This window comes from Hyperoodon ampullatus (assembly GCF_949752795.1).
Source record: "Hyperoodon ampullatus genome assembly, chromosome: 13".
In the NCBI taxonomy this organism is placed as follows: Eukaryota; Metazoa; Chordata; class Mammalia; order Artiodactyla; family Ziphiidae; genus Hyperoodon; species Hyperoodon ampullatus.
In genome coordinates this window covers 88,569,983-88,585,926 of record NC_136926.1, presented here as the reverse complement: position 1 = coordinate 88,585,926, position 15,944 = coordinate 88,569,983, and the positions used below count along the sequence as shown (strand labels likewise).

Here is a 15,944-nt window from a genome sequence, read left to right as displayed (position 1 = left end):
TCAATGCCTGTAAAAGAAGCCAAATGGGGGGCTTCCCTGGTGGCACAGTGGTTGAGAGTCTGGCTGCCGATGCAGGGGACACGGGTTCGTGCCCCGGTCCGGGAAGATCCCACATGCCACAGAGTGGCTGGGCCCGTGAGCCATGGCAGCTGAGCCTGCGCGTCCGGAGCCTGTGCTCCGCAATGGGAGAGGCCACAACAGTGAGAGGCCCGCGTACTGCCAAAAAAAAAAAAAAAGAAAGAAAAAAAAGAAGCCAAATGGGATTTTGCTTGGGATTGCACTGAATCTGTAGATCAGTTTGGAGAGTCCTGTCATTGTAATACTAAGTCTTTCAATTCTTGAACATGAGACGACTTTCCATTTACTTAGATCTTCTTTAATTTTTTTCAAAAATGTTTTATAGTTTTTGATATGCACTTTAGCTAAATCTATTCCTATTTTTTTTCTTTTTGATGCTGTTATAAACAGAATTATTATCCTAATTCCATTTTCAGATGATCATTGCTAGTGTGTTGAAATACAAATGATTTTTGTATATTTATCTTGTACCCTACAGCTCACTAACTTGTTCCAATATTTTTGTGTGTGCATGGATTCCTTAGATTTTCCTATATACAAGATCATGCCATCTGCGAATAGAGACAGATAGCTTTTCTTCTTTCCCATCTAGATGCCTCCTATTTCTTTTTCTTGCCTAACCTAACTGCACTATTCATTTTACCTTCAATAAAATGCTGAATGGAAACAGTGGGAGTAGCCATCTTTGTCTTGCTGCTGACCTTAGGGGGAAGCCAGTCTTTTACCATTAAAAGTATGTTGTTAGCTGTGCAAAGTACAAAATTTTAAGAACAAGAGAGATTTCTATATTATGACCAAGTATCTCCATACTAGAGGGAAGTATGTGCTCTAGGGACAAATGGCCAGCTTCTCCAAAGGTGGTAACTTGTCATGACAAAGCAGTGATGAAATAAAGTGGTCATCAAAGAAACTATAAGTTGGGGGCAGAGAAGTACTCTTATCTTGAATGCAAATTCATCATTTTATTAGAGCTAGGGTTAGCAAAGGCAAGAGAAAAATAAAATAAAATAAAATAAAAGCATCAAATATCAAAAAAATTAGCTTTAAGAAATTTCGTATTATCAAAAGCCTTAAAATTTATACACATATTAACCAAGCAGCTTCACTTCTAGAAACTTAGCCTAAAGAAAAAAATAAAATAAAATCAAGGATCCCAGCACTGAATATGAAAAAACTGGAAACCTGAAAGTCCAAATAAGAAATTTATGATACTCTTATATGATGAAATATTTTATTTCCCTAATTCAAAGATGCTGTTGACTTTAAGATACATCATTATTGGGACTTCCCTGGTGGCGCAGTGGTTAAGAATCTGCCTGCTAATGCAGGGGACACGGGTTCAAGCCCTGGCAGGAAGATCCCACATGCCATGGAGCGACTAAGTCTGTGTGCCACAACTACTGAGCCCGCGTGCCACAACTACTGAGCCCGCGTGCCACAACTACTGAAGCCCCTGCACCTAGAGCCTGTGCTCCGCAACAAGAGAAGCCACTGCAAGGAGAAGCCCGTGCACCGCAACAAAGACTAGTCCCTGCTCACCACAAGTAGAGAAAGTCCGTGTGCAGTAACAAAGACCCAACACAGCCAAAAATAAATAAACAAATAAATAAATAGATTTATTTTAAAAAAAGATACATCATTATTAGTTTAGTAACAGTCCTGGTGGGAAGACAATATCACTTTAAATACATAAACCGTTTATAAGTCACAATTTCAGTAACATGAAAAATATGCATCTATGAATCCAAAAAATACAGTTCTATGCAGCCACTCTTGTGTAGGAGAATATTTACTGTTACAGACTCATGTGATGGTGTGGAAGTAATTTCTTAAAACTCTACCTGTGACTGACTCACCTTGAGAGACAAGAGGAGAATGACTGTCAGGAATACTTCATTTATACAATGAAGACAGTATTTTTAAAGAAGTGATTTTTATCAGACAGGCATATCAGAATCACCCAGACAATTGTTTGCAACACAGATTTGCTCAGACCCTACCTGAAATATGTACCTTTACCTCTAATCTTCAGGGAACTGACCCCCTCCACCGCCCCGACATACAAATGGCATTTAAACTCTCCAGATGAATCTTTAAGCCGTAGGTTTAAAGGGTTATATTTAAGGGGTTATATTTAAAGGGTTATATTCTATTCCTATACAGCTAGGAATAGAAAATAGGGGCTAGAAATAAACACATGAAAACCATAAATAAGTTTGTGTTTTCAGCATTAGCAAGTATATTTTCTATGTTCTAAAATTTCTGTAATGCTAGACTGCTTTTATTAGAAAATGGACAAAATAAACAGCACCTTTAATGAGGGCACACACAGCCTACAGAATTTCTGGCACAAGTGTGTAAGGAATTACACACAATTTGACTGATCATGCAGCAGCCTGTAATTGAGAACAATTAGAAACAACCTAAAAGTCTCCTTTCTCAAGAGGATGGACAAATCAATTGTGATACATTCACACAATGGAATACTTTAGAGAAGTGAAAAACGAATGAACTAGATATATATGTGTCCACATGGATCAATTTTATAAATCAATGTAAAGCCAAAAAAGCATGTTACAAAAGGATACTTAGAGTAAGACAAATGTTACATAGAATTTTTAAAGCATGCCAAAACAGTGCATCTTGTTTTAATAATACAAACATAGGTAGCAAAATTATTAAGAGATACATAGCAATTTAATCTCAAATTCAGAATAGAGGTTACCTCCAATGAGAAGAAAAGTGAAAGAAAAGAAAGAAGGAAAAGTCACCTATGTTCCCTCTCCATGGCTGTGTGGCTTTAAAATCAACTTTTAAAACTGTGGTGTAAGCTTCAGTGTTCTCCCTCGTGTGACATACGCAACACACAGACACACGCCCCTATCCCATTCAGGATGAAATCTGAGCGCCCACCGCCCCTCCGGGCCCCCTTCCCACCAGAGTTGCACATCCACACACTCCAAGGCGCCCAGACCTTGTGCAACTACTGTGCCCTCTGCCTGCAACACCTGCTCTGCACACGGCCCACTCCCTCCCTCCTATCATCCAGATGTCGTCAAATGCCACTCCAACAAAGGCGACTTCCTTAGCCACTCTATTAAAATAACCCAGTCATTCTCTACCCCCATATCCTGCTTTACATTTTCAGCTTCATGGCTGCATGGCAGGCTTCCTGGCATCACGGATCATTTAAATTGTCTTTCTCCCCCAGAATATAAGCTCTGTTAGGACAGGGTTTGTCTTATTCACTATTGAATCAACACTGCTTTGACTAGTGCTGGGCACAAATGAACTCAGTGGGGGCTGAGCAAAGACTTGTGTATTTCATTCCATACATATTTTAACATGCTTTTCCCCATTTTTCTAATATGTACACCTTCAGTGTTATTCAATACTTTTTCTAAACATCATTTTCAAAGGTACACAGTAGCTCAGTATTCCAACAATGCGTGGCATACAGCACAGTTAAACAATCCAGTGTTAGATATTTGACTTTTCAAATAATGTTGTCATCAAGAATAACAGGGCTTCCCTGGTGGCGCAGTGGTTAAGAATCCGCCTGCCAATGCAGGGGACACGGGTTCATGCCCCGGTCCAGGAAGATCCCACATGCCGCGGAGCAATTAAGCCCTTGCACCACAACTACTGAGCCTGTGCTGTAGAGCCCGCGAGCCACAACTACTGAGCCCACATGCCTAGAGCCCGTGCTCTGCAACAAGAGAAGCCACCGTGATGAGAAGCCCACGCACCACAGAGAAGAGTGGCCCCCGCTCGCCACAACTAGAGAAAGACCATGCAGCAACAAAGACCCAGAGCAGCCATAAATAAATAAATATTTTTTAAAAGAATAATAATAGACATTAGTAAAGACATTTTTTAGACTCTGTGACTGATGATTATTGCTTTAAGATAAATTCCTCAAAAGAAAATGCTGAATCCATTTATAAGGTATTTTATATATATTTCCAAACTATCCTCCAAAATAGGCTACACAGATTTACGTTTACACAACAGTGGATGAGAATCACAGCTTTACATCATCAGCACCAATGTCTCTGTCGATCTGGCGAATACAATAAGTGGAAAAGGTATTCATTTATTCAGTAATTTTGTATCTAGGTTACACATAAGTTGCTTTCATTGCTCAGATCCACACCACCCTAAAGTCCATGTGAACAGGAAGCGCAGAGGGACTTAAACTGAGCCCCGCTTCCGGCCCTCCCGCCGCACCTGAGAGCACAGCCTCTGAGGCGGCAGGGCTGCACGAAGCAGAACAGATCCACTGGAGAGCAGACGGCTCCGATCTCCAGCTCTGAGGGCGGGAGACCTGAGCACTGCCCTGCCCCCTCGCCACAGGAATCACCTCACTCGCCATGCTTTCTTGCCCAGTCACTCTGGTGACCTGCCCAGGAGGGAGCACACCAAAGGGAGCGGTACCTCCTTCTAGGTGAAAAGAAGGAAGGAGACATACCTCTAACCTCTGTAAACTGAAAAGCAATGAAAACTACCTGCAAACAGTATAAAACTAGCAAGATAGCGTGTCTGAAATGGAAATATTCAATGACAAACATCATTTGCCTTTCCAAAAATGTCACACCCCAAGCTGTCGACCAGCAGCTGTCAGACTTCACTGAGATACTTCAGAACTTGCCATCAGGCAGAGGGAAACGCTGCCCATCCGTCAGGATGTCAGAGGTGCTGAGAGGACTCGCACAGGCCCGCCCCATCTCTCCCAAGAGCTCCTCCAGTATGGGGCAGTGGGGCTGGGGACACACAGCTGCCACCCTAGGGCCCGACAGAACGCCCAGCCCCACCAGCAAAGGCGCTCTGTAGCTCCTCCAGCCAACCTAGCGTAGCACGCTGCCCTCACACTCCTGTGGGGCTGCAGAGGACGCTGTGAAACCGTTTAACAAAAGTCCAGTGACACACAGCAACACATCACATTTCAAGAATCCGACTGATTTATCTTTTAACCATCTCCACTCTTAACGCTATATTTTAAATACTTAATAATTTCGCTTAATTTCAAAAATCTTTTCTTTTTACCAGAGGAGCCCAGTAGGTGTAGAGATAGCCTATTTTCAATGCTGGCACAAACTGTGAGCAGGATACTACCAGAAAATAGAGATTCAAGAAAAACTTGAATTGTTCATATAAAACCTAAAAAGAAAAAGAAAAAATTAACATAATCTCTTCAAGGAAAATCTTTCATACCTTAATTAAATAATTAAAATCAACATAATATCTAACTGTATTTCCATCAAACAGTGAAAATATGCCCTGAGTCACAATACATTAATTTTGACAATGGCTTTCCAATAACTAAATCACAAAAAAGAGCTAAGGTTACCCCAAATTATATTTAAAATAAACTGAAAAAAAAGACAATTAGGACTTTCAACTATGTTAAGGGTCCTCTAAAAGTTTCTTATTTTCTTGCATGCAATTTTCCAGGTCCCCACACTCATCTTCTATAAATCTTTACATGCACACCAAATGAGACAGCAAAACCGTCCCAATGTTAGTAAGTCAGTTAATATAGATATACAAATGTATCTCTTCATATCAACTCAGAAAATCTTATGGAAAAGTGGTGTTAACCTTGTATTTATGAAATGGTAAACAATAAAACATGATAGCCACGTTTTCTGAATGTGGACATCTAGGTAGCTTTACAAAGATCGAGTGAACAAGCAAATCATGTACAGGTATGACTTCACACACACAAAAAAACCTACTTTAATCTCCTGTATTTACTTCCCTCAAAGTATAAGAAATGATAAAATATAAAACTATGTAAATTACAGACCAATTTTCAGGAAGACAGCTACCTGCATATTCTTTATATGATAGCTGATATACCATAGCTGACCTTCAACACTACAATTACAATGAAACTTACAGACTTGCAAACTGCCAATCAAAATCTCCTGGGATGCCATTTTTTAATACAACGTGGAAGGCACAGAAATTTTAACAAGGGCAGAGCAATGCGTTAAGTACTTATTGTTGACTTAAAGAGTCTGGAACCACAGTTTTTATATAATGAAGTTATACACATCATCACACAGTTATGTGTATGACTAAAAAAATCAGTTACAGCAATAACACATTTATATTCATAATCATGTTCAACTGCTGTCTAAAAATGTTTTGAATCATTTCATAAATTAATCTTAGCAGGAGAGAAAACTCTTTTTCCTCAGTGATTTCTTTAAAATCTCAGTTAGCATAGATTATATCTATTAGCAATTCAGAAATTGCCATTCGTGCTAAAAATGGCATAGAACTCTTACTGTGCAATTATCAAATGTTTCTAAAATACTACGTTTTAGATGAAAAAACTAATTTAAGAGACAATCTAAGAAAAAAGTCATTCCCACGGTAACAGCTGTACAGACACATCAACAGGTCTCTTCCGGACAGCCATCCTGGTAGCCATGTGAACTCACTCGGAACAAAACTAAGCTGCACGGTCCACTTTAAACCACTGCAATCAAGACTTTATTGTCTGCTGAGTGAACTTCTGGGGGGCTTTAGGAAAATGTACAATACTTAGCCAATCTGGGAGTATTTAATAATTTAAACCTAAGGAGAAAACAGTAGCTTCATTCAATAAAGATGAGAATATTTATCTGCCTGAAAGAGAGTTTACACTTTATTGTCCTAACAAAAGATCAGTCTTTTAATTATGAAGCCATTAGTTTTGTGTGTTTTAATAAAGGAGAATATTAGACATCAAGCATCTGACAACTATTGGATGGATGGGGGTGGTGGTGAGGGCTGATCAATGCCCAATATAAAGTCAGCATGGTTATTTAAATAAAAACATGAAAGATAAAGCAGCCCTCATTTCACATAATCAAGAGGGGTTTTTGAAAAATAGCATAAGAGCTAACACCTAGAACATATCAAAAACTTTGATACTGGAAACATAATCAGTGCCAGCTTTCTTTTGCCTTTAAAAAGATAAATAAATCTGTCTATTAAAATAGGGAATGATGCACAAAAGGCAAAAATAGTTCCACTATTCTAAATATACATAATCTCAGTTTTATAATTTAAGCCAGAAATATCACTGGCAACAAAAAAAGTAATAAATATTTAAACTTCAGAATTTAAATTTAGCATAATACCTAATTAAAGATAACTACTGATATAACAATACAACAAGGCCTGAAATTTACAATGTGAAGTAGAAAAGAAATCTATAAATGCTTATAGATATTTTGTTATGGAGTCATGTTTGTGTAAAAAGTCATTTTACTTTCATTGTGACAGCCTTGGCAGGCTTTAAACATTAGATACATTCCACTTTTCCCACCAAACAAATTCCCAGCCAAGCAAAATTTATGACTTATTTTCTGATAATTTTATTTAGCTTTACTTGGTTATTTCTACAATAATATAAATGTGATGTTTATCTAGAATTGAAGGCAATAATCAAACTATACATTTTCTTGAGTTGAACCCTTATCATGTGGCTATTACAAATGCATATGAATTACTTAACAATTATTTGAAACACCCATGGTTCCAAAGCAAAAGGACTCTGATTTGGATACGACAGAATTAATAAGGGAAAAAAATGAAAACAAAGTTAGCAATCTCTGATATGCAGTCCGTTTTCAAGAATTTAACAATCTTACCCCAGGTATAAAGGTAAATACATTGTATTTCTGATTTTTAATAGAATTTCTGGGATGTTTTTCTTCACACTTTTCCGGATATCCAAGCCACACTGTACGAGCTTTCAATTCTCTCTTTCTTTGACAAATATTTATCAGCCAATCACAGCAACTGCATGAAACAAAAGATACATATTGCATATGCTTTTTCAAAAGTTTTTGAATTAATTCTACATATCTAGAGCCAATACTGATTGTTTCTGTATTTACCAGACACCAACAGCGTATCTACTGTTAATCTGTAAGGGTTTTCTTAAAACAGGTCAGCTATACTAATTTAAATTTGATATGAAGATACTGAAGGAGCTTGAATAAGTGTGCAATGACTCCTAGAACCTCAGGGAAATTATCTTCCCCGTTTAGACCCTCTTATTGGCAAAATAAAACCATTAACATTCTGAAGCAGTCAATGCTTTACATGCTGAGAAAAGAATCGCCATATGTTATCAGTAATTATGGGTAATTCTCAATACACTACTTGGTGATTCAGTGATAAAGGTTCTCAGACGTCAATTAACTAGGATGTGACCCACCCCCTTGTCTTAAGCAGTCACTTTTTTCCTCCTTTAAGTGATGACTTTCCTCCTTTAAGTGATAGCGTTAATATAAAATTAAGACGTATGGCTCAATTCAGTACTTAGAAAGGATACCAATGTTTAATGGACTATTCTGATGGTAATAAAAGCTTGATTGTATTTCCATGTGGCTACCTTCATCTATGAAATGAAGATTTTAATCGAAGTCTACCCTGCTCCAGGCCTGCCCAGGGTTCCAGGAGCACAAACTCTTCTCCTTCCTGGACATCCAAACCACCATATTTGAATAGAGAGTATAAAGTTTCTAGCGGGCTAACTTTTCTTAAAATACTTCAGAAAATGATGAAAAGGTATCAAATTCACCTCTATTAAGCATAAAATAATCCTGAATTTAAACTTCAGTATTAACAATTCAGTTTAATTAAAATTTCCAAAATGTAGAGAAAGACTCCGAAAGGTTTGCTAAGGGAAGGGAAGTTATTAAACTTCATCTTCTGAATGTAGCCAAGGCTAGAACTGCAAGCCAGAAGGATAAGGCAGAAATTCCTAACTTCACTTTGTGACAAAGCTCGCTCAAAAGTTAACATGAAATTCTGCATGATAATGACAGCCTTAGAAGGTATGATTATAACATGAGGTTGACCCCTCAGGACTTATGTGTCAAATTCACTGCATGTCTTTCTTCCCTTTAACACACTCAGATGTGTTACTTTATAAATCACCCACAGCAGCACCCTGTATGAGGGAATACATTATGTCTTTAAACTGAAATCAGTATATCCCTACTAAGTATCCACCTAGTTCTTGGCTGTGCTCAGAAAACCTTCATCCTGGAAGGACAGGGCTTTGCCCTTGGAAAGCTGCCCTGTCCTCCTGGCGTGGGCACAGCTCATCACCTGCAGGAGTGTCAGGCTCTGCCGTCCTGAGGAGCTACCCCATGGGGGGGTCCAGGAACGCCAAATGCATACCAAGCAGATCAGCTCTAAAACATTCCCGGCACCCCGTCTTTTGGTTCAATTGGAGCAGACAAAGAAGACCCAACTTTCCAAGAGCAGAAACTTCTTATCACTGCTTGCCATCACTTTTTAAAAAACAAATCAGAACGGACAGCGTCTCCACACATAAAGCATAGTTTTAAATCCCCAACAGTTATAAATCACAGCATTATTAAACGATTTAAGATTGTTAAAATAAGCATTCCCATCCTTACTGTTTGTTGGGGGGGGAAGGGGACTGGTCAAGTAGATCTCAGTCAATATTGGTAATATTTTATCTTGTTTATGCTTGTATGAGACAAAAATTAAATAAGGCTTCAAATAAAATATAATAAGCTTCAAACTACTATTTCTCACCTTCCTGTTGCTTTTACAGTAGGACCTGGATTGCCTCCAGCCCAAGCTCCCTCACCAACACCCACGCGGAACCAAACTGCCGGACCCGCGCCTCTCCTTGGGGCACCTCCCCGCAGCCGGGAGGGAGGGAGGGCGCGCACCGCCCGACTCTGTCCAGTTACAACACCAACTCCTCGTCTCGCACCCCCGCAACCACACTCACAGACGCCGAACTCCCACACGGTACACGAGGGAAAACCGGAGGCCACAGAGGTCAGTGAGCGATGTACGCGCAACAACTGGGCAGGGCTGACACGGAGCCCGGACCTCAGTCCCCACTCAACCCCGTGTTCCTCCTGCCGCGAGAACAACAGGCGGGCCGGCTCCTGCTCATCTTCACAGACGGCCTGTCCTGAGCATAGCACACAGCACGGCAGCCATTCAACAGATGACGGAAATAAATGAAAAATGTATGAGCAGGCAACAAGACTCCATGGGAAAAACATGGACTTTAAGGTCATGCTTTTGGAAACGACTCCTGGCAAGTGGCGCTGGGGTGGTCCCCTGGTCTAAGTCTTTGTTTCCTCATCCGCAGAAGCGCTGATGAGATTACAGGTGACACGCTCTGAGCTCCTGGCACAATGCCTGCCACAGGGGAAGCATTCAGAGCTCTGCTGTCACTACGCTGCCTCTCGCTGTCACATTCAAAATGTCTCCAAACTTATAACACTAATTGGCACAAAAAGTTACTGTCCAATAAAGCATCCATTGGCCACATGTGGCTATTTTAGTGGGAATTAATTAGTATTAAGTAAAATAAAAAGTCCAGTTCCTCAGTCACATTATCCACCTTTCAAGGACTCAACAGCCACCTCGTCCGGTGGCTACCATATTGAACGTCACAGATCTAGAATATTCTCAGCATCCCAGGGAAGCTCTGGAGCAGGGCTGGGACACACAGAGCACTCTGCAGGCAAGCACGGCGGCCAGGACGGCAGCCCTCGTGTGTGCACGCTGCCTTCAGCACTGCAAATGCAGCAAGAATCCTCCAGGAATGTATTCAGATGGCAATTTTTCTCCTGAAACACATAATTATCTAATCTATTGGTTTAATGTGCAAAAGTCAGACAAGTCTTAAGATGAAACGGAGGATAGCCAAAGCTCAGGGTTTGAAAAAATATAAATAAAACTTAGGAAATGTGGATTTTCCAGAGTTTAGGCTGGTATCGACATATTCTACAGGCAAAAAGATCTATAAATGCAAAACCACTGTCTTCAACACATGACACTGTAAACATTCGCTAGAATAAAAACCTCAACATCTACACCACTGTCAGCAGCACATGAAACTAACATCCCATTAACTTTCAAAGCCCCATACTCTAGAAACTAAATTAAATACCAGGGGCTAAAAACACATATTCAACAGTTCCGTTTTTCTCTATAACACTGTATAGAAAAAACTAAGATTCCTAGACTTCCAAAATGTAATTAAATTATTCATAACACTTTGCTACTACTATTACCAAATTAAAATCTTATTGTTATTTCTTCATGCAAAGACACAATGAAGCAGTAGTTAGGGAGCCACTATTAAACCACCCACTATTCCACAATGTTAAATGAATACACAGTCTCGAAGTTTTAAAAGCCTGGGGCTCCGCCAGCATTGCCACCAGATTATGCAAACAGAAAATATGACCAGAAAGAGAAGACAAACCCCCCACATAAAGAAAATACTTGTAACCAAAAAAGTATGTGTAAGTAAGCCTTGTGGAGCTGTAGAGCTAAGGGAGAAAGTAAAACTATGGGCCATTTTTGAAGGCAAAGTAATAAGAGTAAAACATACTGGTAAATACCGGTAAGTGAGAAGGAGATGCAGAGGAGTCCCTGGAAGAAAGAAACCAGAAGCTTTACCCAGGGACAGTTCTATGCGCACTGCACGTTGCCTCAGTTAGTCAGTACTCAGAAGACACTTTCCCATTTATATGTAAATCGCCTTCCACTGTCAAGTCAAATTGAAGCTAAATCCAGTAGTGTACAAACTATACTTTTTTCTTAAAACATTTTAGGATTAGGAAGTTTTCGCAAATGCCTCTACAATCAAAGTAGTACTTCGATACTAAATAAAGCACATCGTTATATACCAAGATCCTGTCTTGTAAAATTTTAAGGGGCCATAATTAAATAACTTCCAAAATTTAGAAAGCCTCCTTCCCAAATAAATAAATAAATATATCCAACAGGTACCTTTGGTTACCAAGCCAAAAGCAACACAGCACTCATGTCCTCTCAAGAGATCAGCATGTTCCCATGCTTCTGCACTCCAAACGTGTTGCAGATTAACTGAAAGTGTAGAGGCCATTTAGGACCGGGAACAATCCTAGCATCTGATACCCCCCCTTCATATGGAAATGCCATTCAGGGGTTCCACTTTCATGGGGACAAAGTGATTTTTGATAGCAAGTGAAATGTAAACCTCGTGAGAAAGGCATTACTGTCCCCCAGAACTACATACCGGTGTGCGTCACAGTAACTCACGTGGAGGACACTCAAAGGTTTAGAAGACAGATTACAGAAAAAGGTTTTTCAGAGTCAAATTTTTCAGAGTTGGAATTTCTGCCAAATAATAAAAATGAGAAGGCAGGTCCTAAGCCATGAAGAAATTAAAGCCTACTCAATCCCAGAAGAAGAATTATTTAAAAATAAACCTTACTACTCACAGAATCTACAAATAAAAATACAATGAAATACCTGCAACCCATTAATATCATTTGCTATCTATCTTTACTACAATATTCACTAACGTTTTCTTCTGCAATTAAACTAAGTAATTTTATATACCTTCTACTCTTTGATCCATCGCCCAATAACCTTAATAACACTGACTTTTATAATGCCCGGTATTTAGAAAATAAAAAGGTTAGCAAATATTCAAAACTGGAAATTTATAAGAAATAAAGAAAATAAGACCCATCTAAGTTGCTAACTGTACAGTTTGTTCTGTCAGGTGCAGTTTTAATTTCCATAACAATTTCCTGGTGTAGTGGATGCACACTGAACACGAAGTGTGGCCATGTCTCAGGTCACTCGTCCACATGGAAAGAGACACTCGTGAGCGAAGCCACCACGACGGTTCGGTCAGCTCTGCCCACATGATCACCATTTACTAAGATAAAGACTTTATATACGTGTCGAGTATATGTTACTGAGCTGTTTTAATATCCCCAAAACATGTTATTTTTTGCCACTAACACCTAGATTTTCAAATATATTCTTAATATCTTCCTTAAGAAAAGGAATATTACAAATGAAATCCAAAATTTGGCTATGTTCCATTTGGTAAAAACAAAATCCTGTAAAAGACCAAAAATAATTAATTCAACAATGCACTCGGCCTTCAACAATGTCCACAATTATTGGCAACTGTTTGACTGGTATGGATAAGTATCACTTCCAAAACATGGCCTGCCCTCTTGAAGTCTACACCTTGAGCACGAAACTATGACCTTAAAGTTTTATGTCCATCAGTACCCACTCCCACGTCCCCAGTTTTTAGCAACTCTGTTATCCAGGGATCCTCCATGCACAGTAGGTACAATTCTCAGCCTTCTCAATCCCACTGATCTTCACGTCAGGTTCCCTTTAGGAGGGTGAGACCAGGCACTTATCTACTTGAAGAGTGCAAATCAGGACCTATCGCATTTGGACCACACCTCCTCGTCCCAGCACTTTTCCCAGTCCACGGAGCAAAGAGCAAGGAAAGGCTGTGGCGAGTCAAGTCAGACTCTGGTTCAACTTCTGGCTTGGCCCTGAGCTATCAGGAGAGGGCCTCTTCTAGTTCTCGGCTGTAAACAGCAGTGAGAATGCTCATCTCAAACAGCACCGCTGGGTCTGATCCCACTCTTTCTTCCACCCCACAGTAATGGAAAACACACACCACACATCCATCCAACTGCAACTGTGGCACCGCCCAAAGCTCCTCTGCCGCGGCCGTCTCTTCAACTCACAACACGGGCCCCCATTCCCAACGTAACTGCCCACCTCCTCGCTTCCACAGCTGGTTCTGTGATGACTCAGGTTTCTCCTTGATGGACAAACAGTAATAAAGTTATGCTGGGTTCAATACAGATGCGTGATTACTGATGATCTCTACCAAGGCATGACCAATTTTGTCCTTTTTTTAGTCCTCGTGTGTATCCCAGACACCTCGTCACTTAAATGAACTAATGTTCCCAATTGAGGTTAAGATAAAAGTCATCCTCTCCAACACTATTTCACACTTCCTCCCCTATTTTTTCTGCTGCCTGAAAAAGGATTGTTAGCCTTCCTTTCCAACACTGTCCTTTTCCCTAAGGGGTCCCTTTCCTTCTTCCTTCATAGACCTCTACCACACTGCTGCCATTTTAGGAATGTCATCCTTCCGGGTGGTTTCCACTATCACTACAGTAACAACAACTCTCAAACCTACATCTCCAGATCCTGCTTCTGGATCTGACAGAACTGTCTGTCTTAGACCAATCCAATACATGACAGATTTACACAAGGTATCACCTCACACCAGTCAGAATGGCCACCATTAAAAAGTCTACAAATGGGGCTTCCCTGGTGGCGCAGTGGTTGAGAGTCCGCCTGCCGATGCAGGGGACACGAGTTCATGCCCCGGTCCGGGAAGATCCCACATGTTGCGGAGCGGCTGGGTCCGTGAGCCATGGCCGCTGAGCCTGTGCGTCCGGAGCCTGTGCCCCGCAACGGGAGAGGCCACAACAGTGGGAGGCCCGCGTATCGCAAAAAAAAAAAAAAAAAAAAAAAAAAAAAGTCTACAAATGATAAATGTTGGAGTGGGTGTGGAGAAAAAGGAACCCTCCTACACTGTTGGTGAGAATGTAAATTGGTACAACCAATTTACAACTCCAACTATGGAGAACGGTATGGAGGTTCCTGAAAAAACTAAAAGTAGAGTTACCATGTGATCCAGCAATCCCACTCCTGGGCGTATATCTGGAGAAAACCATAAGTCAAAAAGGTGCATGCACCCCAATGTTCACTGCAGCATTATTTACAATAACCCATGGAAGCAACCTAAATGCCCATCAACAGAGGAATGGATAAGGAAGATGTGGTACAGATATACAATGGAATATTACTCAGCCATAAAAAGGAACAAACTAATGCCATTTGCAGCAACATAGATGTACCTAGAGATTATCATATTAAGTGAAGCGAGTCAGTCAGAGAAAAGATAAAATATCATGTGATATTGCTTATATGTGGAAAGTAAAAAGTGATACAAATGAACTTATTTACAAAACAGAAACAGACTCACAGACATAGAAACAAAACTTACGGTTACCAATGGGGATAGCAGGGAGGGCAGGGGGATGTAGATTAGGAGTCTGGGATTAACGTATACACACGACTATATACAAAATAGATAAACAACAAGGACCAACTGTATAGCACAGGGAACTATATTCAATATCCTGTAATAACCTATAATAGAAAAGAATCTGAAAAAATATATATATACGTATAACTGAAAAAATAAAGGGACTTGAGCATCCACTGATTTGGGTCTCAGAACCAGCCCTCCACAGATACCAAGGGACGCCTCTATAATCACAGATGGAAAAGAAAGGAACACAGTTTATAAATGTCAACACAGTGACCAGAATTAATTCTACCATGCAGTAATTACAAAATCACCAATTTTCTCCATCTTTTAAACATTAAAGCATCCCACAAAAAAGTGAATTTGGTTTTCTGTCCCTTTTGGATTAGCACTGTTTGGTTTTGACTAAGGTTATTAATACTCTCCATGATGTCATTTAGAGAGTGGCTTCTTTAGTCTGATATAGAAACAAACGTGTTTAGAAGCGAAGCTTATAAATAACTGTGGAACCTTGGTGTGTAGGAGGTTAGGCAGCAATGGATGACGAACCTGGTACAGAGGAACTTCCATCCTCCACAGACAAGCCACTCTAGGCCTCTCTTTCTTCGCATGACCCTAGCTCGTGGTAATCTGTGGTAATCACTTTCGTCATTCTCAAAGCCTTCTTCAGACATCATTAGTGGCATTTCATCCAAATGGGCGGACTCCTCTTCCAGCTGGTACCTGGATAAAGCAAAGAACGGAGCAGTGAGGCAGGCCAAGCAGCCTCCTGTGTACGATACGGGTCTGCCTTAGGGCAAGAGCTGGCCCAATTCTACTAATCACACTTTTCTTTTTCCCTCATACTAAGCTGTCTTCAGGGGAAGCAAACCATTACAAATAACACTGCACAGTAATGCTACTTTCCTTTGCAAAAAAC

General features: G+C 40.2%; 1 protein-coding gene across 2 annotated transcripts in view; it reads right to left on the bottom strand.

Annotated features, from left to right (window-relative positions):
- The window catches only part of ATP9B (ATPase phospholipid transporting 9B (putative)), a gene marked incomplete at its 5' end in the record, with an annotated part of 207,075 nt that overhangs the window by 176,276 nt on the left and 14,855 nt on the right, over window positions 1-15,944 (bottom strand). For both annotated transcript variants that reach the window (XM_079717497.1, XM_079717496.1), the window contains 3 exons: window positions 5,125-5,238; window positions 7,728-7,878; window positions 15,575-15,748. In XM_079717497.1, coding sequence (XP_079573623.1) covers window positions 5,125-5,238; window positions 7,728-7,878; window positions 15,575-15,748 — 439 coding nt within the window. The remainder of the gene's footprint in view (window positions 1-5,124; window positions 5,239-7,727; window positions 7,879-15,574; window positions 15,749-15,944) is intronic.